This window comes from Octodon degus, unplaced genomic scaffold, assembly GCF_000260255.1.
Source record: "Octodon degus isolate 3935 unplaced genomic scaffold, OctDeg1.0 scaffold00051, whole genome shotgun sequence".
Taxonomy (NCBI): domain Eukaryota; kingdom Metazoa; phylum Chordata; class Mammalia; order Rodentia; family Octodontidae; genus Octodon; species Octodon degus.
This window is the reverse complement of record NW_004524627.1, coordinates 2,248,567-2,273,029: the sequence shown is the minus strand read 5'-3', so window position 1 is coordinate 2,273,029 and position 24,463 is coordinate 2,248,567. Positions and strand designations below refer to the sequence as shown.

General features: G+C 34.7%; 1 protein-coding gene across 3 annotated transcripts in view; it reads right to left on the bottom strand.

The window, feature by feature from the left end:
- The window catches only part of Tusc3 (tumor suppressor candidate 3), a 256,150-nt gene that overhangs the window by 15,528 nt on the left and 216,159 nt on the right, over positions 1-24,463 (bottom strand). For all 3 annotated transcript variants that reach the window (XM_023717312.1, XM_004633050.2, XM_004633051.2), the window contains 3 exons: positions 18,881-18,944; positions 9,279-9,353; positions 4,168-4,258 (listed from right to left, as the gene is read on the bottom strand). In XM_023717312.1, the coding sequence (XP_023573080.1) occupies positions 4,168-4,258; positions 9,279-9,353; positions 18,881-18,944 (230 nt within the window). The remainder of the gene's footprint in view (positions 1-4,167; positions 4,259-9,278; positions 9,354-18,880; positions 18,945-24,463) is intronic.

The window sequence follows — 24,463 nt, the reverse complement described above, 5'->3', positions numbered from 1 at the left end:
CATGCAATTTAGAGAACTTAGAGCAAATACTGTACAGGTAAACTTTTATTTGCCCAATTTCAATAGATCCATTATGCATTAATGGATTGAAATAAGAGTAAAAATTAGTGGAATCTGGCTAATTTTAAACTGTAGTAAATTCCAAGATTTGCTAATTAGCCTTAGTTATAGATGTTTTAAATTCTCTTTACTTATTGATAAAGAAGTTTGGAAAAGCACAACTGATTCCAGCTGTGATTATTTGGTGAAATCATCCTAGTTGGAAATAAATCATGATTGTTTTGTAGAAAAATGAGTTCTGTATTCTACGTCAGTGTAATGGGCATCTAAGTACAATGAAAGCAATGTTAAGGATTCATATGATGAGACTGCACAATCTAGAAAATTTCTACTATAGATGCTGTTACAGAAAGCTAGAAACAGCAATCTAAACAGAACCCCCACAGCACACAGGTAACAGATGATTAGCTAGCATATATGAAAACTAAAATATAAACAATATATACTAAGAAAAGTAAAATTTTCTGACAACCCAGAGCATATCTACATTTATATCCAACACTGTGTTTATTACTGTAACAATACTTAACAAAATTATAGCTTTTACACTATAGCTTTTTTATAGTACCTGAGACAACCAACTTGATCTGCATAATTGTTTTTAAACAACCACTACATCAAGCTCTCATCTCTGCTATTAAGTTTTGGTTATATCAGTTTTGTTGCTCTCTGCCTTAGTAAAATACCACTGTACTCATAACTCTATGAAAATATGTGGGCAAGAACCAATATGTGCACATAATTCTCATTTGCATGCAAATTTGAGAAAATTGAAGATGGTGCCTTTAATTAGATGCTAGGTCATGTACTGATAACCTATTCTTTCAAATGCTATAATTCTCCTATTGAACAAAATCTTTCTATGTATTTTTTCATTTATGAAGATCATCTTGGAAGCCAAAACACATTTTCTTGTTCTAATGCATTCAACTGCACTGTGCAATTCATTGCGCTGCCTGATATGTGCTATTCTACGCCCAGAATCTGGAGAAAAGCAGTAAATGAGAAATCGGATCTCTGCTCAGAGTTTATATCTAGCAGAGGATACAAACCTAAAAAACAGTTATTTAATTACAAGGATATGCTTATCAGAAATTCATATTTGCTGTTTCAGTTTTTCTTTTCTTCCTTTCTTTCTTTCTTTTTTTGTTTCTCGGTACCAGGAATCTAACTCACGACCCTGAGCTTGCTAGGCAGGCACTTGTGTTGGTGAGCTATCTCCCTGGCAGTAAGTTTTCCTCTTTTTCAAAATTTTTCTTCAAGGAAAGAAGTTAAATAAAATTTACTTTTAAAGTGGAATCACATGAGATCCATGCCTAGCAAAAGTTTCTCTTTCACAGAGAAGCTGTAATACAAATGGAAAAAAATACTAAGGAAAATAAGTTTTCAGTGATTCTTCTAAAAACCTTAAACAGTAAGTGGAAGAAAAATGTCTTCCCTACCATAATCATTTGGATCTTGAAAGATACAAAATACTTTTTCTTTCCTACCAGTAACAGATGAGTAGGACCAAGGCAGGTGTGGTTGACTGGCAGGAAAGTTCTCCTTTTTTGGTTGACTGCAGGAAAGTTCTTCTCCTATGTACCATACTGGTCAGCCACATATATAACCCATCAATCCCCTTTTCTTAGAAAAGTTCATAAACTATAAGGAATGAATGAAAGTGGTTGTACAATGGGCAACAAAGGCAGAGAAATAACTTCAATTTACTGAAAAGGAGGAGAGAGGAATATAAAGAAATTAGCAGCAACAGCAGTAGAAGAACTAAGATGTAAAAATAAGTGAGCTGATTCTGGGAGGTAGGATACCAGTGATGAATTTATGCTGTTAAGTGACCTGTCTATTGAATCTTTGCAAAATCTGTTGAAACTTAGTTGTATGGCAACTAGCTTTTCAGCGTCCTTCATTTCAACCTATCTTTGTAATGCACCTTCCATTATTTAAAATGGCTTAATTGGCTCTTGGCTACCTGAATCTAAAATTGCATAACAGAGCAGCAAAACTATACTTAGGCTGTTGAATTTGGTCAACACAACAAGCAGCACAACAAATGTCTGGCCTTCCACTTCCACACTGCACGCCACATTGCTTAGCTGACCAGTATTTCCCAAGCTTCTCTGCTAGGCTCTGTTCTCTCTCTGCTGCTTGGCAGCTTCTTACTGGGTTTCACCTGAACAATGACAAGTTTCATATTCACAAACTACTCTTGCAAAGGCATGTCTTCCAGCTCTGTATTTGTCGAGGAGATTGCACCATTTCCAGCCCTATGAGGCATGCAAGCTGAAGGTAAGCTCATCTCTTGATAAGGGGGTGTGGTGTGACTGACTGCAGGAGAAAAAATCTGAAATGGGCCAGGTGTGGTGGCCCATTATCACAGCACGTAGGAAGCTGAGGCAGGAGGACTGCCCTGAGTTGGAGGCACAGTGAACTACACGGTGATGTCAATGCTTGCATGAACTACATAGTGGACCTTGTCTCAAAAAAACCCAAACCACATGGTCAACCCCATAAATAAACCTCCAAAAAGGAGATTGAAATTAAGCATGTAGGCATGATATCTGATTCAGATCTGCTTGCTATGTATATCTAGCATAAAATCTATAATATGAACTTTATAAAGCTCTGTAGCCAGTTATGCTTACCCTGTTTTTAAAAAATGCCCAGGGTATCAGCAGGCCTTTGCTAAACAACAACTACTTCTTAGAAAAAAAGACAAACTTGAAAATTATTCACATTGGAACAAAAACATTGCTGTCAAATGTAATACCATCATAAAAAACTAATAAAACTTGACTTATTTCTCTTTCCCTGGTAATTACCTTGCTATAACAGAGAAAAATCTACATAGAAAATGCCGGTCAAGTGTGACTGCATGCTCTGAAATGCGAGGAAAACTGGAGTTTGCCTTTCCTTACCTCCTGACCATCACATAGAAGGTTTGAGAATCTAATGACAGTTCCTAGAGTATTTTACCTTTATCACAAAAATAGAGACACAACTTTTCCTTTGACATTCCTTGAATGCTGCAGACTGAAATGAATTAATACAAATTTTTTTTTTAATTCTAGCTGTAAGACTTAAAAACAAAATATTTCCATTTCACTGGATTTACAGAGTCTATTATAGAACATGGGTGTATCAAACGAACATAAATCATACAGGACCAGGATTCTCAGTCCCAGAATAGAGAAAAAGAAAAAAACAAAACTTAAATCTTTTCTTGGGCATTAATCTCGTATTTGATTAATTAGTTCATTTTACAATTTCAGAACCAAAATTCGATGATTAATATCAAGAATAAAATGACAACATGGAAGACAACACTTGCTTTTCTTATTATTCTTGTTGTCCCCACAATGGTATTTTTAAAAATTCGTTTCTGCTCTAGGTTAGGTTTAGGGCAGATGGTCCTGCAGCTCAGACCTGATACTCACAATCCTTCCATTCCCATGGAATATTTATTTTTAGAATGTGAGCAAGAAAGAATGACATGTCGCTCTTGTCTTGTGAGAAAACAGCAAGATGAGGCAGGAGAGTCTTGTTCTTCAACTTTAATTCCACACTCAGATCTCCTCTCGAAGTGATTTTTTTTTTTTTGGCCCTTCAGATAAAGCCAATGCTATACTGTTTCCATGGTCTACAGGTCTAAGAGTCTCACGAGGAAGGTAAGATGTGATGAAATTTTATTTTCTATCAATATAGCATTGCTTCTACTACCTCAGAAGGAAAGGTCTTTTAAAAATCACAAGTTTGCAAAATTCAAAAGATGACACTGAGAATAGATTATGTGAAAAAACAATCTTGCACATGAACTAAAAATTGTGACAGAGAAAAGGAAAGTAGATGAAGTACATAAAGCTTAAAACTTGTTTTGTTATGTTCATAAAATGAAAATTATATCCTACTTTGGAACACAATGTGCCTTATATTGCCTTTGTAAATAAAGCCTATTATGCCTAACACATGGTAGGTGCTCAAAGAATTGCTTAATAGAATATACAATCACATGATGAATTAGCTACCTTATATTAATCTTTAATTATATGTTAACTACTGAAATTCTATTAGTTAAAATGAAAAAAATTCACATTAGTATAAAGCTATTACCTATAAGGATAGCCATGGTACTTGGAGCGAAATATTGAAAGTAGGAAACTGAAGAAGAAGACCACCAGGCCTAATCCCACTAGGCAAATTACTAGAAAGAGAAAGAAAACACTATTAGTCTCTAAAAACATGCAAATGGTAATCTGAATGTTTATTTTTTAAAAGTGCATTCAATTACATAATACTTACATTTACTAGTTCATGGCACATACAGGTACAACAAACCAGATAATCCACAATATAATTCAATACTTTCCACATTCTTCTCAATGAATATGTACTCTTTGGGTATGAAAACAACACAGTGACTGTCCTAAGTCTTCTAGTGGTTTTCTTCTCTTACACATTTCCTATAAGTACTACATGCTCCAGATGAATCAAAGCAGAACAATATGGGAGATAAACCACAAACAAGATTATCAGCCCCTGCATTACGAAGCACTGGCTATAAAAGCAGGAACATGTGCATATCATAATGCTAAATATATATATTTTATTCTTTGCCAAATGTCATGCAGTGTTCCAAAAGAAATACAAATTTAAGTCATTAGCTAGAGTACTGCCTCAATAAAAGCCTGTTCTCCAGGAGCTCATCTTTGTGTGTAGCAGGGACAGTAAGAAAAGAAAAGCTGGGACAGTAAGAAAAGATGGTCTCAGCAAGCGTGAAAGGCAGGGAGGCCGCTCTGCAGTCAGTGAAAGTGGAGCACTGCAGTGACTTACAAAGAACAGAGGGACAGGCCACAGGAGCATGTGCCACGGGCCAGGCTTTCACTGTCATTCTGGCTCAAGAAAGATGAAAATTGGGAAATTATTTCTTAAATTTCTTGTTTATCATGGGTGAGAAGCTATGACTCCAGAAGATGAACAATATACTAACAGATTGCTTTTGTATATGTATTTTTTTCCATAATTTTATTGAGAAACAAATAGAAATGAGACAGTTTCACATTAAATTGGTAGGACAGTTTCAATAATTACCACATTGCATACATTCTTCCTAGTGGTTATTTGCTGTACAAGATGCGGACATGATATCCTATTTACAAAAACCGTTAGAACAAATCCCTCTATTCATTAAGAGAATGTAACTATATATCTATCCTAACCATTTTGAATACACAGATACATGGGACTGTCCTGCTTCAAGGTTGTATATGTTTAGATTTCTGGACTTATGTGTAAAAATAAGAATTATATAATTCTTTATGCCTATTTTTAAAATATATTTTTTATAATTTTTAAATGTTTTTTCATCCTATTCTGTAGGGACTTAAAATTTAACATATCAATTCTTGATGAGAAATACCTGTTCTATGTTATGCCTAAGATGTTTGACATTCAGACAGATAGTGATGTTAAGCTTAACAGCCTAGGTTGTATGGTAATAACAATAAGCTTCTCTTCTGGAGGGTTAACAACCTAAATTTGCAGACCAAAATTACAGAAAAAGGAGGGCCACAAGGAAAGCCAACATTGTGGCCCTAGCGTTCCAAGGTCAATTAAGACTCAGGACATATGAGAACTTGTACTATAACATCATGTAACTCAGTAGTGTCCCAAATTTTCTGATCAAAGAGATTAAGGGGCCAAACAGGACAGTGATCCATGATGTAGAGTGTGCTTAAGGAGAGTCAGAAGGAGAGAAAACATTCTCTCAGGCTTTCACAGAGAGCACATTGGCCAAGCAATGGCCGTGACTCATCCATACTGGTGACACTGACAAAGGATCTACAATCTGATGTACAGGATCTCAGGATAAATCCTGAGGGGATTTCACTGACCTTACCAGATCCAAAAGCTACAACTCTTGTTGCATAGGTCTGGCTTTAACGTGGCCTTAACCATCCAGCTGTATATGTATTTTTGACATTTAATTACATAAAAAGATTCCTTGTCAGTAAACATGCTCATAAAATTTAAATATTTAAAAATTCGAACCAATTAAATGTAGCTATGTTTGGAATGAAAAAAAAAATATATATATATAAATACATTTTACTGGATTTTATTCTAAAGTTAGATGTTAACATTATTGGTCAGTAGACAATAACTACACATGGTTTAAAAATAAAATATTTAGCTAATACTTAATATCCTTTAATTTCAGATAATTGCAAAAAAATAAACCTTTGAAATACCTGAACTTTTTATTTGAAAAGGACAAGAGACTAAAATAAAGGAGAAGACAAGTAAAATAAATCTTTATTTTTCTATAATGATGAAATGATTTACATTTTTGTTCAAGCATATAAATGAGATTGAGTTTAGAGTCCTCAGAATAAGGGTGTAGTAAGGTATAGCACCGTCATAACACAGTCTACTAATTTGCCAGTCAATTTTTATTTCACTCTGGGGTTAAAAACTTAGAGAGTTGGGTGCCGGGGAGATGGCTCAGTGGAATAAGCGCTTCCCTGACAGGTGCAAGGGCCTGAGTTCAATCTCTGGTTCCGCAATCAATCAATCAATAAATAAAAGTTAGAGAGTCATTCTCAAACTTTTAAGCAGAGATTATGAAACTTTATAAACATTTAATAACAGCATCTAAATGCAGCCTCTGTGGTGTTCTACTTATTTTTTTTATTTTAGGGAAGGGTCTACAGGGGGCTCAGGGTCTCACTACTAGACTGGCCTCGTAGTGATCCCCCTGTTTACAGCCTCCCAAGAGCTGAGATTACAGGCATGCACCACCACACCCAGTCTCAAATGCCATCTCAGTGGGTCCTGGGGGCAGCGCTGGCACGATGCACAGGGATCAAACCCCCGGCCCCTGCACCTGCTTGCAGCACTTTAATCCCCTGAGCTATGTGGCCTGCCCCATATTTCACTTTAGATAACACACACTCACACAGTTGAATTTCATATGAATAGTAGCAGAAAAGGTAAAAAAAAATTGCTGAATATCACAAAATTTAAAAAAAAAATCTAAAAACTCATACACTATCCAAGCATGACAAAAAGTAGGCCCAAGATACGGTATTTAACAAACTGCTTGCAACAATTTCACAGAACCTAGAATGCTATAATTTTAACTCCTTGGCTGATGTTTTAGTCAACTTTTCTCCTTTTATATTGTCTCCTTTCTTTATTTTTCACAAGAGGCATGAAACACTTCACTCCCTTGCTACGGTGGATACCCTCACTGCATTGGGCTCAACAGGAAATAAAGCTCAAAACATGTGAGCAAGAAAAACAGAATCTATTTACTTCATTTTGTACAGTGGCACAAAGACTTCTACTAAGTAGTTATGTATAGGTAACAGAGAGGGCCTCCAAACAACTGACCCACAGCAGTCCAACCATACAAGGCAACAATTTGTAGGGAAAAAGTACCAGGTGAGGGGGCAGCACTCTGACCCCAGTGATATTAAAAATCATAGCTGCACATGATGCTAAAACCAAGTCATATCACAATCAAAAAGGAACAATTTAAAAATACTTTTCTCTGCCTATGTGTATGCTCTTCCCCTTTGTGCCTACACACACACACACACACACACACACACACACACACACACTCTTCGGAGGTGAGTGGGAATAGGAATTGCAATGGAAACATCTCTCAAGTCAGAAGTAGTGATTTTATACTCAGTATCACAAATGTCACAAGATTTAAAAGTTACTACTAAGTATTTCTTACTATTATTTACCTTAACATGACATGACCTAAGATAAATATATGAATACAGTAAGACTATATCCTTATATGCATAGTTCATCAACCGTAAGAACATTCTTTTATTTCAAAGAATACACTATGCAATGATGCTCAATAGTGTTTAACTAATAAAGTAATGCATTCACTTCTTCCAATTCCTTTACAGTGTCCAGATGGCACCATGGAAAAAGAGGGCACTCTCTACTGCACATTACTTCCAAACATTTCAGCACACAACAGTTTTAAGTATTCAGAAATCACTATGATTCATTTACCTTTACATCCCACGAAGCAAAAATCTCAAAATGAGGGCCTCATGTGATAACATAGAGCTGTAATCGCAGTGCTCAGAAGGCTGAGGCAGGACGATTGGCAGAAAATTCCAGGTCAACCTGAACTACACAGTGAGTTCAAGGGCAGCCTGAACCCATAACAAGACCTCCCCCCCGCCAAAAAAAAAGGTCCAAAAGGAGAATGTCTGGCCTTGAAAATCTTAAATTTTCGTGTTTTTAAATGTAAGTTTTGGGTTTTAAAAAGAGTTCAGATATGTAAAGTGTATTGAGAAAAGTTTTAACAAGATGGTTATAGAAGTATAACCATAAGACCACATAGACTTGATATTCAAATTATATGAAGATCTGCAGTAGATAACACTGATTCCATGGACCACAGACTTGATATTCAAATTATATAAAGATCTGCAGTAGATAACACTGATTCCATGGACCTCTGTCCTTCCTAAACCTGAGGCAGAAGATATATCCCATGTATTTGTTTTGCGGCTAAAAGTTATTATATTAGGACACTATATTTTGGACTCTCAACTCTGAGAACAGTCCTGTCAAAGGACAGTGTTAACTTGCTTAAAAAAATAAAGTGAGAAATTAATGAAATTGCAAATGTTAGTGAGTTGATGGAGAAAGCACAGCCCTTAGAAAATGCAGTATCACAGAATGCTTACGAATGTGTTCAAAACACAGTCTACGGGGACCTGAAGGCAACATAATGTTTGAGTACACAGAAGATATAACTGGATCCGCCTTCTAGTTCATATTTTATTCTCAAGGCATAAGAAACGTATTTTGTGCCACAAAAATTTCTGAGGAGTCTATCTACTAAATTCTGTTCTTCCTTGTGTGGTGGATACTAAAACAAAGACTACAACTTCAGCAGAAAGGATCACAGCATCCCTAATAAGGGTAGAGACACCTTTTCTTTTATGTAATCACACAGACACCCACCCAAATCCATGTTTGGAAGAAAAACTACATGTTTGGAAGAAATGCATTTTTAAGTGCATGCACACATATATCCAAGGATACAGAAGAACAGAAACACCTTGACATTCTTAAACCAGAAAAGATCCTAACATGTTTATGTTTAAAAAGAGTTTTTCTACATTTCCCATTTAAATGCATCGTAACTAAAACAGAATGAAACACCAACAGAGACTTACTCCGTCTTTTTCCAACATCACCTTTGGAAGTTGCAGCTTCATTTAGAAGAACCATCCCCATGGTGATAGCTGCATCTGCAGTAGTTGTCAAGGAAACAGTAGAAATAGATGAAAATAAAATCTATAATTCTCTGGATCTCATAATGTTCCAGAATGGCTAAAACAGAAAGGAAAGCAAAGGTAGATGCAATTGATTCTCTTTAAATGACACAAAAGTACCATTTCTGGGTATGTATTATTTTTTTAAATGTGTAATCTAAAATTTCAATTTTAATTCTAAATGGTCTTCAGTTCCAGAACTTTTACAATTCATATGAATTATACAGACTTTCAAAACTATTAACAGCATTTCACATTACACATAAAAATAGATATTACTTATTGGTACAATGACACATTTCATTGGCAATCCTATGAAAAGGTCCTTTAAAGACGTCTCCAAATATACCTTCTCTAACTGCAGTGGAACACCCATCTATGAAAAAACAAAACGGACAAGGGGGCTATGTTGGGAGCCACGAAGCTAGGAAATTAATCAAATATATGTAGGTGGGACTTAGCCCAGTGCTTAAAGCAAACAAGTGACCTCACTCCTGAGATGAACATCCTGTCTGTTAAGGGGCTTGCTATCAGTTGTTAAGCAACCTAGTGTTACATGTAACTAACTTTACAAAAGTGTAAATAGAAGAGTTTTGTTGTGAAAAATAAAATTGAATGTACTGAACAAGATAGCCACCAATTTCTTTTAGTTCACTGAAGGCAATCCTAGAAAATTAGAATGTTTTCTTTTTCTTTTTCATGAGGTATTTCTCTGTAGGTGCTTATATGCAAACATACTTTTACTTATAGTTTAAATGTGTTTTTCAGGGCCGGGGAGATAGCTCAGTAGAATAAGTGCTTGCCTAGCAAGCATAAGGTCCTGAGTTTAATCCCTGGTACAGGAAAAAAAAAAAAATTGTCTTCATAGATTAAAGTTTTACTGAAGTCAGGTGGTATCCCACTTAGAAAATTTGAGTATTAACTTATAACCTTAACACAGTTAAAGAAGTACAGTATAATAAATGACAATTTAATAGAATCTCTAGATAAAATATAAAAATGAGAACACAGAAGTAATCATTATGCACTGTGAACATATATTAATCAAAATAATAAAAACTGAAAAAAATCTTCTGTGTTTAATATCTACTTGCAGAATTATGAGGGGATTTATTCAAGCCATGCTGAAAGATGCTACAGATTTTAAAAATGGTAAGAGCTTTTCAGGTTGATAAGATCATTCTTTGTGATATTATTATTCTTATGATTATTATTACTATTATTTTTTACTTTGCTACTGTGAAGATCTGGAATCCACCAAATCTGGCAATATTTATTATTTATTCACCCCAAATGGCTAATGGATTTAGAAAATGAAAAGACTAAAATAACTCTAGCCAGAAATTTCTCAGTTAGTTTAGTTAATTTTAGTGTCTCTCCTACATCTCTACTGCTGCACATGTGCAAATAGCATCAGTAAGTCTGTGCAGGGTGTGTCCTCTACCTTTAATAGCAGAAGCCCCAAAGATACTGTGAGCTATGTGCACAGAATTGAGAAGAGGTCAACATCTTACAGAGTAAATATTTCTCCAGTGATGATAATTTTGGTGACCACCTTACACAACTTCTTTTATTTAATAACTGTAAAACTTAAGATTGTCTTTGCAAGACAATTTTCAACTTGTGCATAATAAAGAACACCTATATAACAATAAATAGCTAAATCCTTCTAGTTAGGAATTTATGCTTACACTGATGTCTGCAGAAATAATTTCCCTGCTACATCATTTACAGTACTGAAACATTTTCCAACAAATAGCAAATAAGAAAACCCTTGAAGTCTCACACACATAAGACAGAGCCTCATGTGCAGCTGCCCTTCCCACCACATGCTCACATACAGTGGTGCCTCAGTCCACAAACAGTTTTATGAACAATTTGGTTCACAAACAGAAGTGTCTGCCAAGATTTTGCTGTTTTTTTTTTTTTTTTTTTATAAACTCTGCCTCAGTTGTGAAACACGACTAGTGCTATCTTTTCTGTAGCTATGAAACAAATTGTTTGTGAACCAAGGTATCACTCACACTAAATGTCGAACAGTTCATTATGCACAACTTAAAAAACCACTAAATTTTGGATACTTGCTGACTTTTTGAGCTTCAATCACATAGCAACAGATATTATAAAGTTACACTGCCCTCTAGCCATTAACGCAGGGTCCTGGGGATTGAACCGAGGACTTTGTACTATATATATTATTTATTTTTAAAACAGGGTCTCCAAGTTGTTGAGTTCCCAATGGTAAACTCGAACTTGATTTCTGAATCAGTATGAGAATTGTCTAAGTCTGTAGACGTTACGGATTAAATATTCAAGTGTTTTAGATCATTTACCCACACAGTTTCCTGAATCCAAAACCACTGGGAACTTCTAACAGCAAAATGATGGAAAAGTTTAAAATTTGTACACTAAAAATGGTCCCATGTCAGTGGTTCAAGTAACTGTTTTTTGAGCAGCAAGATGTGACTTACATTCACTCCTCACAAGGAGTTACATATATTTCATTTGGTATTTTATACAGAATTCTAGAGTATTTTAATGACAAAAAAAAACCTAGATGATTTTAAAAGCATTTATAATTCATACATATACAATGTTTAATGTTTCTTTAATAAGAAACATTAGCTTAATGATCCTATCTGCTAAGTAGCCTCCTTAACACCATTAATAAAACTATGGGGAAGTGGCTAGGGATATGGCTCAATAGAATAAATGCTTCCCTGGCAAGCACAAGGGCCTGAGTTCAATTCCCGGTTCTGCAAAAATAAATAAATAAATTTATGAAATTTTCAGGAAAAAAAAAACTGAGGAAAATGAGATGATTTCTATTTCTGAAGAGAATAAAGCTTAAAAAATTGTTTGACAATTTTAATGATCATAAAGCTACCGAAGTATATTCAGTGTCACATTCTTTACACAAATGTGTATACACAAAATATGCATGTTTACAAATGTACCCATGTAGATATAATCTTTGAGAAAAGTACATTAGCTAAAATAGATTTTATTGAATATTCCTTGCAGGTATGCTTCATTCTGTTCTTACTACTACCTCTCTGAAGTGTTACATTACAATGCTGAAAACTGAGTAATCTGCTTCTCATCTTAATTGCTTTTGGATTTCACATATCATAAAAGGAAATTATTCTTAAGATTTGCCAAGGTATATAACACATCATACTTCATCGTCTTACTGATAATATTCAAGCTGTTCCCAATTTTTTGCTATTATAAATAGCTATTACCCTTCTAGGAATCTTCCCCAATGAATAAAAGATATCATATTACAGTTATACAAGAGTACTTATGTTCGTAGCAGCATAATTCATAATAGCTAAATCTCACAAGTGGCATGTATGTTTAACAGATGAACGGATAAAGAAAATGTGGTATTCATATACAAATCAGAGTACTACCTTACTATAAAAGGTAATCTAGTTATTTGTACGAAAGTAAATGCCCATTGAAGACTAATGTTAAGTGAAATAAATCAGTTATGCAAGCTTAAATATTTCTTGATTATTAAATTGAGAAACCCAAACTAATAGACAAAGAACAAAATAAAATACAAGTAAAATAAAACAGGGAGACAGATCTTTTGTAAATGGTACAGACCAAGAGATGGGAGGGCAAAGGGATGAAAACAGAATGCAGATACACTGTGCACCGGTACCTACTCTGCATGCTCAATGTCATTAGTATGTACTGTAAACATGTAATAAAAAAACTGAAAATAAAACCCAAATTTATATCCAGGACAGCATTCTTTTATAGTCCTCCAAGTATAAACGTACGATATCTTTCCTAAGGTCTACATTTAGAGATAGAATTCTTGAGGGACTGAGTATATCCATTTCCTCAAAGCTATGAGGTATAATCATATTACCTAAAATGAGCAATGTAATCCCTCCCTATAATTCCATAACAGTACTGCTGGTAGAATATTAATTTAATCTAACTTGCAAGTGGGGAGTGGTATTAATAGCTCCCTTTTGAGTCTGAACATGTATTGATGTCTTCATTTTTAATTTTTCACACTGCTTGTTTATTCTCCTTTGCCCATTTAAGCACATCTTCATTTTCTCATTATTTATATGACATCTTCATTTTTTTATCTCAATAAAAATTGATTATAGTGTTACATGTAGATTTTCCTACTTTGTCTTTTAAATTGTTTTGTCATACAAAAGGCTTCATTTTAATGTGGCCAGACTCATTAATCTTTCGTTCCATGAGTTGTTTCTTGTTCCTTGCTCATGAAATTAATTTCTATTCCTACGTGTAAAACATTCTCTAGGTTTTTCTTGTAACAGTGTGAAAGTAAGTCAGTAATTTCTCACTCTAATAGTTTTTCATTCCCCTCTGAGCAATGCACAAGGATCTCAAAATGACTTTATGCTGTTCATGATCTGGACCTCAATCTACTGCTTACACAACCCTACTCTCATTTGCTTTTACTCCTGCCCTTCTCTTTGTTCACCAAGCCAGGCCCTCCTGAACCTCAGGGTCTTTGAACTTGCTAGTTCCACTGCATAAAATGCTTTTCCCTGGAAGTCCTTGCAGCTCACTGTTTATGCATCCCAGGTCTCCATCCAAATGATCTTATTAGAAAAGCCTTTTGTTTTCTTTTTACCTCTATCTTTGTCACTTTGCTCATAGCTGAAGCACAAAGCTTGAAGCCCACCTGTATTCAGTCTACAGTCAGCAGCACTTCAAGGCAAGGGGTAGAACAGAGGGCACGAATGGTGGAGGAATAGCTGCTTCAGTCATGGTGAAAGGGAGGATCCAGTGAAGGAGATGAACTGTGACTGGGTCTCACCTAAGTCACCTACACTGTCCCCCAAAGGCCTGCCTCTGGGCATGGGTCAACCTGGTGGGACATTTTTGATATAAGTCATAATACCAGCCAATTTTCTTTATCTCATTTTAATCTATAACACAGGTAAAAGAAAGTTCAGCCTTGGTATCTTAAATTTTTTTTTATTTTTCCTGTTACTATGAAGTTAGCTCACAAATGGCAGAAATTGTGTTTATTATTATTAGTTTACAAATAAGGATGCTGAAGCCCAGAGAAATCTAAATAATTTGTTCAAAGTTACAAAGCTAGTTAGTAAAAGGTGCAAACAAATAAAAACCATGCATGTGCCACCACACCCCAAAATAGGAATCTTAAGCTACAAGAATTTACCACATAAATGCAAATTATCACATATATTTCAACAACTGATGTAAATATGAATAAGGTGTTTGAGGTTTATAAGAGGTAAGATATGTACGGACATATAAACAAATTTGTGTGGGGTGTGTGTGTGTGTGTGTGTGTGTGTGTGCGTGTGCACGTTATATAATAGATCAAGGCCTAAAACTTGCCAATTCTCCTTGTGAAACCTGGCAGGATCCCTGATATTTATCTAAATGAAGAGACAGCTTGAAAATAGCAGTTTATAATTATTTAAAAATTTTGTTATAGATTTTAGGCTGTAAACAATTCTGCAAATAATTATTTAATACTAATTATGTTCTTATGAAGGTTTGCAACTGTCCAAAATGTAGTAATAATCATTTGAGGCATACAGATCTTAACTGGAAAATTATGAAACCATAATTTGATGAATAAACATATATAAGAAATCTTTTATGATATTATATATAAAACAATTTTCAAACAATTTATAGTGATGACACAATAAAATTAAGGCAGAATATATAGTGATTTAGAATTATAATTCAAAACTTCATGTATGCTTTGATGAACACCTAATAATCTTCTTTTCTAACTAAACATATCTACAAACACAGCAAATAGACACATAACTGAAAGTAATGATTCATTTTTACTAAAAAAGCCCAACAATTTCATACTTCAAGAAACATCTTCAGAAAGTTTTATCTTACTATCTACTAATCTGCAATTGTTTCTACCAATAAGCACTCAAGTTAATGTCATTTAAAACTTTAAAATTCAAACCAGACCAAACCATGATGAACGTCCTCTTGTGGTAGACAGGAATGCTTCCCAAGAATTTACCAAGAGGAGGTCTGTGGGTGCCAGTGGGAAGAGCACACGTGAGCTCTAGGATCAGCTCGACTGTGAAATGTATCACCTGTCACTTGCCACTGTCTCTTAATTCTCCACATTCCTTAAGTTCTGTGATCAAAGATGGTATCAAATGTCAGTGGGAAATAAAAGGGTTCACATAGAAACCAAGGTTATAACTAGCAATGAGTGTAAGGTCCTTTAAAATATGAATTCTTTGAAATATCACAATACATTTCCTACTTATCAGGAAAAACAATACTCTGTTTCTGATCTGTAACAGAGAGCAAATATTTATATTCAGGGAGAAACACACAACAAAAGGAAATTAATGTTGAATGTTAAATAAAATTTTGTTTCAGATCCCATTGTGATGTGCTAGTAACTTTTTAAAGATCTGTATTCATTTATCTTTAATAAAATCACAATTCCCTTCTGAGAAGCAACAATATATGTATCACCATGTGCAAATGAGAATGAATTAATATAAATGTGTGAGTTCTACAGAATGTTCAGGGTCTGTAACTACTGCATATATACACAAATTGCAGCTTATTTTACGTGGGATTGTGTCACTATTTTGACCTTTTAGACTAAGAAAACTGATCAACAAGATAAGCAAAGAGTGTGCATAGCAGTTGAAGTCTGTGTTGTTCTACTGATGAGCATGAGCAAACTAGTTCATAAACCGGGACTAGAAGTGTGCAGAGGGTAGGAGGCTGGAGGCTCATCTCTTATTCTCTTTTAATATTGGGACATTTCAATAATGCACAGCGAGACTGCTACGCTCATCAGTCTAATGGCAGAAGACAAACTGTTATTCTATAGTTAGATGTGGAATCTTCACATTTCTAGGGACTTATGGTAGGTAATTTGTCTTCCATCAATGAAAAGCATTAACCTTAACAACAAACAAACCTTTTAACCACTGTACCTTTTCTAAACAATTAACTCACTATATAATTTTGAGAGACTCTTACTGGCCTATTCAGAACAGAGATTTTGACTTACTGGGAAAATAATTATTGAGCAGAATAAAAATAGGTTGAAAAATTTAAGTTCTTGACTCTTCAATTGATTGGATTACAATCTTAATTATATACCTTTAAAAAAGCCCTGAACTCTTGATCAAGTATGCATAAAGCATATCAATCTTAAGAATTTTGTTAGGCTACGTATTTTTCTCCAAACCTTGTTTTCTTCTGGTACCTCTTTGTTAGTACTGTGTTACCTACCAACACATTACCCAAACTTGGAAGTTATGTGATGCCGATCCTTCAACATCAGGTGCGACAGCTATCATCAAGTTTTAGTTTAATTCTTGCTCTTCAACAGCAACAAGCCATTCACCATTAGCTTAGGTTAAGGTTCTCCCTAATGGCCACAAAACTCTAAGTGCCTCTCACTCTGTCTTTTTCTTGCCTCTCCACTTCAATCTCAACATTGCTGCCTCCGTCAATCTCAGCAGACTCTCACCACTTAAATGAGGTACATATGCCACTATTTTACTTCACACAGCCAAACTTATCAAGACATCCAGTGCTCAGCCTTAGAATACTTCATAAAGAATAAGGCAGCTAATTTCTAGTATATACGATTCAGCCTGTAGTACCTCTTACTAAGCTATTCTCTCTCCCTTAACTTGCTTGCGAATCTTTTTGTATGTTTCAAATCCCAGCTGAAAAGTCCATTCAACTTCCTTCAACACCAATTTGTTCAACTCTCTCTCTGTCACTCTGTGTTATGAATGTTTGTCTATCAACCTTACCTTTCGACAACACCAAATCCTGATTTTGTTTAGATCAGATACTGAAATTATAGAAAAAGAGATGAAATAAAAAATGAACTTATACTAAGAAAAACAAGAACTGTGTAAGTTATAAATGGTTTAAATATATTCCACATCTAAATATGGTATTTCTTTATTCCTTTTTCACACTGCTTTTTTCTCATAGCCTACTTAGGCTGTTTGTTTTTTTTCTTAAATAAAATTATTTCCAAAATAAAAAAAAAAAAAACTTACTCATTATAAACATGAATTTGTAACCTAGGACACTAAACAACTCCCTCAGTTTTCTCTTATGTTGTTTTTTAAGAAAGGGCATATTGGGCAACAGCATCTAATGATTTGACTTACTAAATTAGAAAGAATGAAAGAAAGGTAGAAATACTCTTTATATAAGACAAAAGTTGTCATCCACCATTTACCCTTTGTTTTGTAATGAAGGAAAATATATACAAATTTTAAATAGTATATAAATTCAAAAATATTACCAAAATATGCCAAATGAAAATAAGAAAGTATTATACAATGGATTTTTAAAAAAGACTTAAGTCCATGATTTTGAAATAATTTTCCTTTTGTAACAAACATCTCTTAAATAAAAATGCATGGGATATGTGAAGTAGCAAATACTTACTGCTGGCATGTAAATAAGGATTTCACATATTTTATGCTCTACTGCTAAAATCCATACAGACAATTTCGTTCTGTTTGTGAAAGGTCTTTCCATCTTCAATCTCGGCTTGATGTCAACGCTCCATTCCTGGAGTGCATCTACTATCCACTGCAGCGATGATTTCCTCTCAGCTTCCTAGTGCTCACCCTTCTGACGAGCTACAGACTTGCTACTGATAGTAAAGTGTACTACAAAAGTCCTACACCATGCCAGCAGAGACAGGGGGATTGCTGTGAGTTCAAGACCAAGCTGGGCTACACAAACAAGTTGAAGGCATATGTGACAAATACTTGGCATTTTATTGCCACCTGCTTCATAGACACAATTAAACAAAATAATTTTTACAGGGATGAAAGGTTTAACTAATCTGACCCTGGAAAAAGTAAGTAATTTCATCATGTCCTGTTTCATAATTCAGATAACATGGAGGTATAATATTTTTGTTATTTTTTTCTTAGTCAAATACTAAAATGCAATCACTTTTTGTACTCATGCCCACTACAGCTGAGCAGCAAAGTGCTGGGTGAGAAACTGGAGAACAAAGTGACACTAAAGTAACTAATCTGTGAGCACTACGTGGTATCTGTGCTATTTCTGTGACTCCACACAGAAAATAGACACCAACTCCTTTTCTATGCTTGCATTTATATCACAGGGCACTTTTCTCCTCCCTACTTGATCCTGTGGAAGAAATCCCCTTAAACACAGGCATACACACACACACACACACCACACACACACAACATCGAGGTAGAGATAAATGGTGAAGAGTAAAAGCAATACTTTACACTCAATAATGAAAAACAGAAAATTAGTCTCTTAATAATTCAGCATAACAAAGAAATTGTACTGTAATAGGAAATATTAGAATGAGAAGAAATCAGTAAAAACGTTTAAAATTTAATCTCTTTTAAATATTTTGATAATTATCACTAGGCGAGAAAATCGTTTTCATAGCTGTAGCACTGGTTTCTCCTTTTTAATTAATCAGTTATTTTGAAGGATACTCAGGACCAGTATAATGTGTGATTCTGCCACGAACTGAGCCTGGCTGCTCCCATGAATGTAGCTCTATAAGACAAGACAAAGAAACAGCATTTAGTTATCTGGGAGAAGGACACAGTTACTTTCTACCTTTATGTCATGAAGACAAGCCATGGAAATATGTGTTACAGAACTTAATTTTCCATTTAGAACTCTTTGAAATATAGTAATTATTAGTTAACTGGAACAGATCAAACTACCAATTTGATGATATAACTATAAAATGTAGAGAACAGTTTCATATCAAAATTAAATTCACATTTGTAAATGTAACTTCTTTAAAACTTTATTACAAACAGAGGAACAAAATGTAATGATTTTTACAGTTTACTGTAAAAATGTACTTGCTGGTACAAGGTACATATCAGACCAAATAAGCTTTCTGGTTCTTCATCTTTGAAAATTAGTAAAAATTGGTCACATGAAAATAACTTTTCCACCATACCAAAATGTTTTAAATACGTAGTTACCCTTATATGTATACAATTTCATTAGACCATTTAATTTTTTCAAAATGAAATTATTACAGCTATTTTATCCTATTTAGAAACTGACAACTTGGTTCAACATCTAAGATGAACAGCAATTGACTATACGTGATACTGACTATAGAAAATCTGATATAAGTCTTCTTGAATATTTTGCTTCTAAACTGATTCCAACAGTATTTTTGCCTTTAATCTTCATTTGAAAATTAGTTGCTATGCATTCGTTTGAAATACAAATTCTTGCTTAAATTCTTCTTTTACAAAACAATACTGGACGAGAAAAAACAGAACACCTTATAAGCCAAAGTCTTCAATTTTTACATCAGTTGGAATGCATAACTATATCACTGAAGGGAGCCAGTGATCCTCTCAATATCTTCCTTTATTCAGGATTTTTGTTTTTATTCGGGATAATAAATGAAATAGTTTGTGTTTTAACAAGAAGATTTAAGCACAAGTCAGAAAATTATTCCCTACTGACCTTTAAATAGGTCATGAAATCTTTCATAAATTCAATATTACCTCAGCAATAAAATCAGGACATGAATTAGATGATTCCTAAGGTCTTTTTTTGAAGAAAACATTATTCTCTGTGTCTCCTATATGTTTTAGTATTTTCATGTGAAGTCTGTTCTTTATCTCTTAATTTAAAATGTCTTTGTTTGCATCTTTAATTTCTTGGTAATTCATGTCATGGCTATGAATCTGTAAGGATGCTGAGCTGTACTATTTAATCAGAGCTCCAGATAAATTGGGTAAAAGTGCCATTTCTGATTCATTCATGTTATACTTTCTAAAGAGCCTCTCATATATAACTGAAGTTCACCATGTTTAGTGAAATAAGCCAGATCCAGAAAGGCATGTATCCTATATTTGTACTAGTATGTGCAATCAACAAAAAAGATGGCACAAAAGTGGAAGGGAGAATTGTACAAGGCAGGAGAAAAAGAATTAGAGACAAGAAGAACATAAGGATGGGTCTGATCAAAATGTATGCATGCAGGAAAATACCTTATTGACACCCAGTATTTTGTTAAAAGTAACTGTACTGAAGCATACCACATATCTGTTTATTTTTTCTGACCTGCCATTTAGATGGTGCTATGTGGAGACTAGGATAATTTTAAAAATGATAATCAAGCTGATAGCTCACCATATATTACTTTAAACATTAGAAAAGGATGAGAATAGTGAAATAATTTTAAAGCTAAATATGCAGCGAACAAATACTGACACTATATATTTGTCAACAGGTATGATTAGAAACTAAGACTCAAGAGCTAAAAAGCTGGGACTTAAGGTTATATTTTCTGAATGATTATTACAAGGATAATAAATACAACCATAAGTATAAATAGCAATAGCTACCATTTATAGGGTGCTCAATTTGTTTAAGGTATTTAAGAACTTTACATATAGCACCTCACTTAATTCTAGTAACCTTATAAAATAAATCTCTGAATTACAGTCATTTTATAAATAAGGCAATTTAGGCTTAAGAGAGGTGACAGAACTTGCCCAAGTTTTCCAATCAACTACAAATGCACTTGAAGATTTGAACTCAGAGCTACCTGAGTTAGAACCTGTGCTTCAGCTTTATTTGCCACATTATTTCATTTGCTGAACGTCTGACTTATAGGCTTCATATATGTTTTCTCACTGTATCTTCATAACCATATAAAATTTTACTGCTTATCATCATACGTATAAGGAAATAAACCTGGAGGAATTTAACTCTTTGCTCAAGATTGCATAACTAGTACTGGTAACTGGCAAATTCTGCCGTGGGTTGGTCTACATAGATCATGTCTGCCCTCTTCATCATAAAACAACAGACCAAATATAGGAAGGGCATTAAGTAAAACTATTTAAATCTTCATTTGGCAACTGTATAATTAAATGCTGACAGTTAAAAGAATGGAAATCATTTATATAACTAAATTACCTAAATAGAACAGTATAGGATAATGCATTCAAATTTATATAGCAACTGGAAAGGACTCTGCCTATGAGAATCAAAAACTGAAAGAAGAATTCTGATATTTTCTAAGTCAGTTGTTTCAAAATTTTCTTAAGTGATATTTTTCTGATCAGGCTTTTGTCCAGGTCATTAAGTTGACTTGACTGCCCGATAGCACATGCCGTTGTCACTTCTCAATCTTATGTGCCATGCCATCTACTTAGTCCCCCTCTTGATCCTCCTACCTGGCTCTTGCTCTTCCTCAGCCACTGTGGTTTTCCTCTTAACTCCCACCTTCCACTCTAAGCTGTGGAGCACCTCAGGTCTCCACAGACATAAGCCTTGCCTGTACTCATCCTTCTAGGTGTCTCATCCAATCTCATTACTTGTCAACTGTATATTAACAGGTCTCACATTTGTGTCTCAGTTGATACATATCCAGTCTAAAATTTAAAATGGCAAACAGAAACTTCCATTAGGCCTTCTTTTTTAGAATGTGTTTCTCTCCCCAATGTCAGGAAACTCTCATTTTTTTCCCAGTTATTTAGGCCAAAACCTTTGGAATCAACCTTGCCTATTTTTTCTTTCTGTCCTCTTCTACTTTTATGACCTCTATGGATAATCCACTTATTCAGAAAATACTCTTGACTCTTACTTTCAGATTTCATTTTAAATTCAACACTCATCATCACCATTTCTAAGAACTGTTCCAGTCATTATCTCTTGCCAGATTATTGCAAATCCTCCTTCATTCTTCCTCCTTCTAATCTATTATCTACTTTTCGGACAAATTAATACCAATAAAAACTAATCAGATCCTGCCACCATCTTGCTCAGAACCCTTCAATGCTTCCTCAAACATAGAAGAAAAACACCATGCAGTGAATTTTCTCTTCCGGTCATAATATCAATGAAACTATATTTTCCCCAATTTATAAGTTCATCCAGGTTAAAAAATGTATTTGATTATTAGACACTTCATTAAAGATATCACTTCACCATAACTGACCTATAACACTTGTCTCTGATTTCTCCCTGCTTTTATTCTTTCTATCATTCATTCATTCATTCATTCATTCATTCATTCATTCATCCATTCATTCATCCATTCATGTATTTGGTTGTTACAGCGTCTCACTGTGCAGCTTGGACTCACAATGACCCTTCTGCTTTCAGCCTTCCCAGCGCTGGGATTATAGGCATGCACCACTACACCTGGACTCTGGTCTGCTAAGCCTGCCCTGGGAGTGGGGCTAGCAAGGCATGTGGTGCGGGGGATCAAACCATGTTCTCTGCACTTGCCTAAGCAGGTGCTTTAGTCCACTGAGCTATCTCACTGGCTCTCTCTGGTTTCTTGTACATTACATATGGCAGTAGAGACAGACAGTTTTGAACAATCCTAAATCCGTCCCTTGCTACCTCTGTTACTTGGAAAACACTATTTAATCTCAATTATCTCATCTCTATAAGCAGTAAGATAATATTCCCAAAAATGTTTCTTCTAAACAATCATACAAGTAATGTTACTAGCACAGTCTATGGCTCTTTCTGAAGTAAACAATCTGAAGTAATCAAGCCTATATTCTTTAAATAAACTGTATTTTCTAAGATTTAGATAACAAAATTTTTACACCATTCATATATAATTTCCACAGGTGAAATTACTGTGTTGAACTGATATTTTTTAAAGATGATAATCAAAATCTCTACTAACATTTGATTTTTATCCATCTTTTTTTTTAAGTCTGCAAAATTACAAAATGATGCGAAACTCTAGAATTCATTTGATAATTTTATTGGACAGTTAATATGTGTTAGGAACCAATTTAAGCCATGGGAATCCAGCAATAAGAACACATGGTATCTAGTAAAACACAACAAAGAGATTACTGGCACACACCAAAAGCCTTCAAGAACTACAATGTAGACATCATTATCCTAGATAGGAGTCTTTCTAACTTGGTCTTAGAAATAATAATTAAGCTGATCTTAGATATTTTTATTTAATGAATGGATGCAATTAGAAAATTCTTTGAAATAAGAAAGATTGGTAATTCCTTGTAACTAGAGTCTGATGTTTATTTATAATCGTTGCTTTTATAATATTTAGCAATTCAGTAACCAAATGGTAATTCACTTTATAAGTACAGATTTAATTTGTAATTACTGGGGTAATATTTTGCAGATCGGACAGAAGCAAGGGGAAAATGTAGTCTCTGCGATTGGATACATACACACATTTCCACGCAAACATTCTGACAAAAATAGTTATATGAATGTTCTTTGTCCCTCGTCTGCTAGAAACACTTCATAGTACATATGGACCATAATAAAATGAAAAGACTAAATCTTAAAAATTACTTCATAAAAAGCTACTTATCACAAATTAAATTTTATTTGTGGAATGTTAGATAACTTGAAAACAAAAACATAATAATTTTATATATACACTGGTAATAATACCCCTTACCTAGCAGGATTAAGAACGAATCTTAGGGGGCTGGACAGATAGCTCAGCTGACTAAAGGGCCTGCTTAGGCAAAGTGAAGGGACCTGGGTTCTATCCCCAGCACCACAAGCCATGCCGGTCCTGCCCCCAGGGCACGCTGAGATGGCTTCTGAGACTGGGAGTAGTGGCGCACACCTGCATACCCAGTGCTTGGGAGGCTGAAAACATGAGGATCACTACAAGTCTAATCTGTGTAGTGAGACCCTGCAGACCCTGTACTAACTACTTAAAAAAAGAAAAAAGAATGAATTTTAGGAGAGCCCTGTCATGGAGGTTCAGGGGTAGAGAGAACAGAGGGAAGGAAGAAGTTCAAGCATTCAGAAACAATGTTCAGAGTATCAACCTGTAGGAGAAATCCAACACATTGAGTCCTGTATCAAGGGATTTATATAGGAAAGTGGGGCTGCTTCTAGAACAAAGAATCCAATACACATAGACTTGGTGAACATGCCATCTTGGGAAAGGATCTAATAACATCCTGAGGGATGCCAGTCTGCATTGGCAGTAAGACCCTATAATAGGTTCCTAAGCTATTCTCCTCATCCCTCGGCAAGGGAGTGAGATTCCTACAGCTAGAGCACCAGAGAAA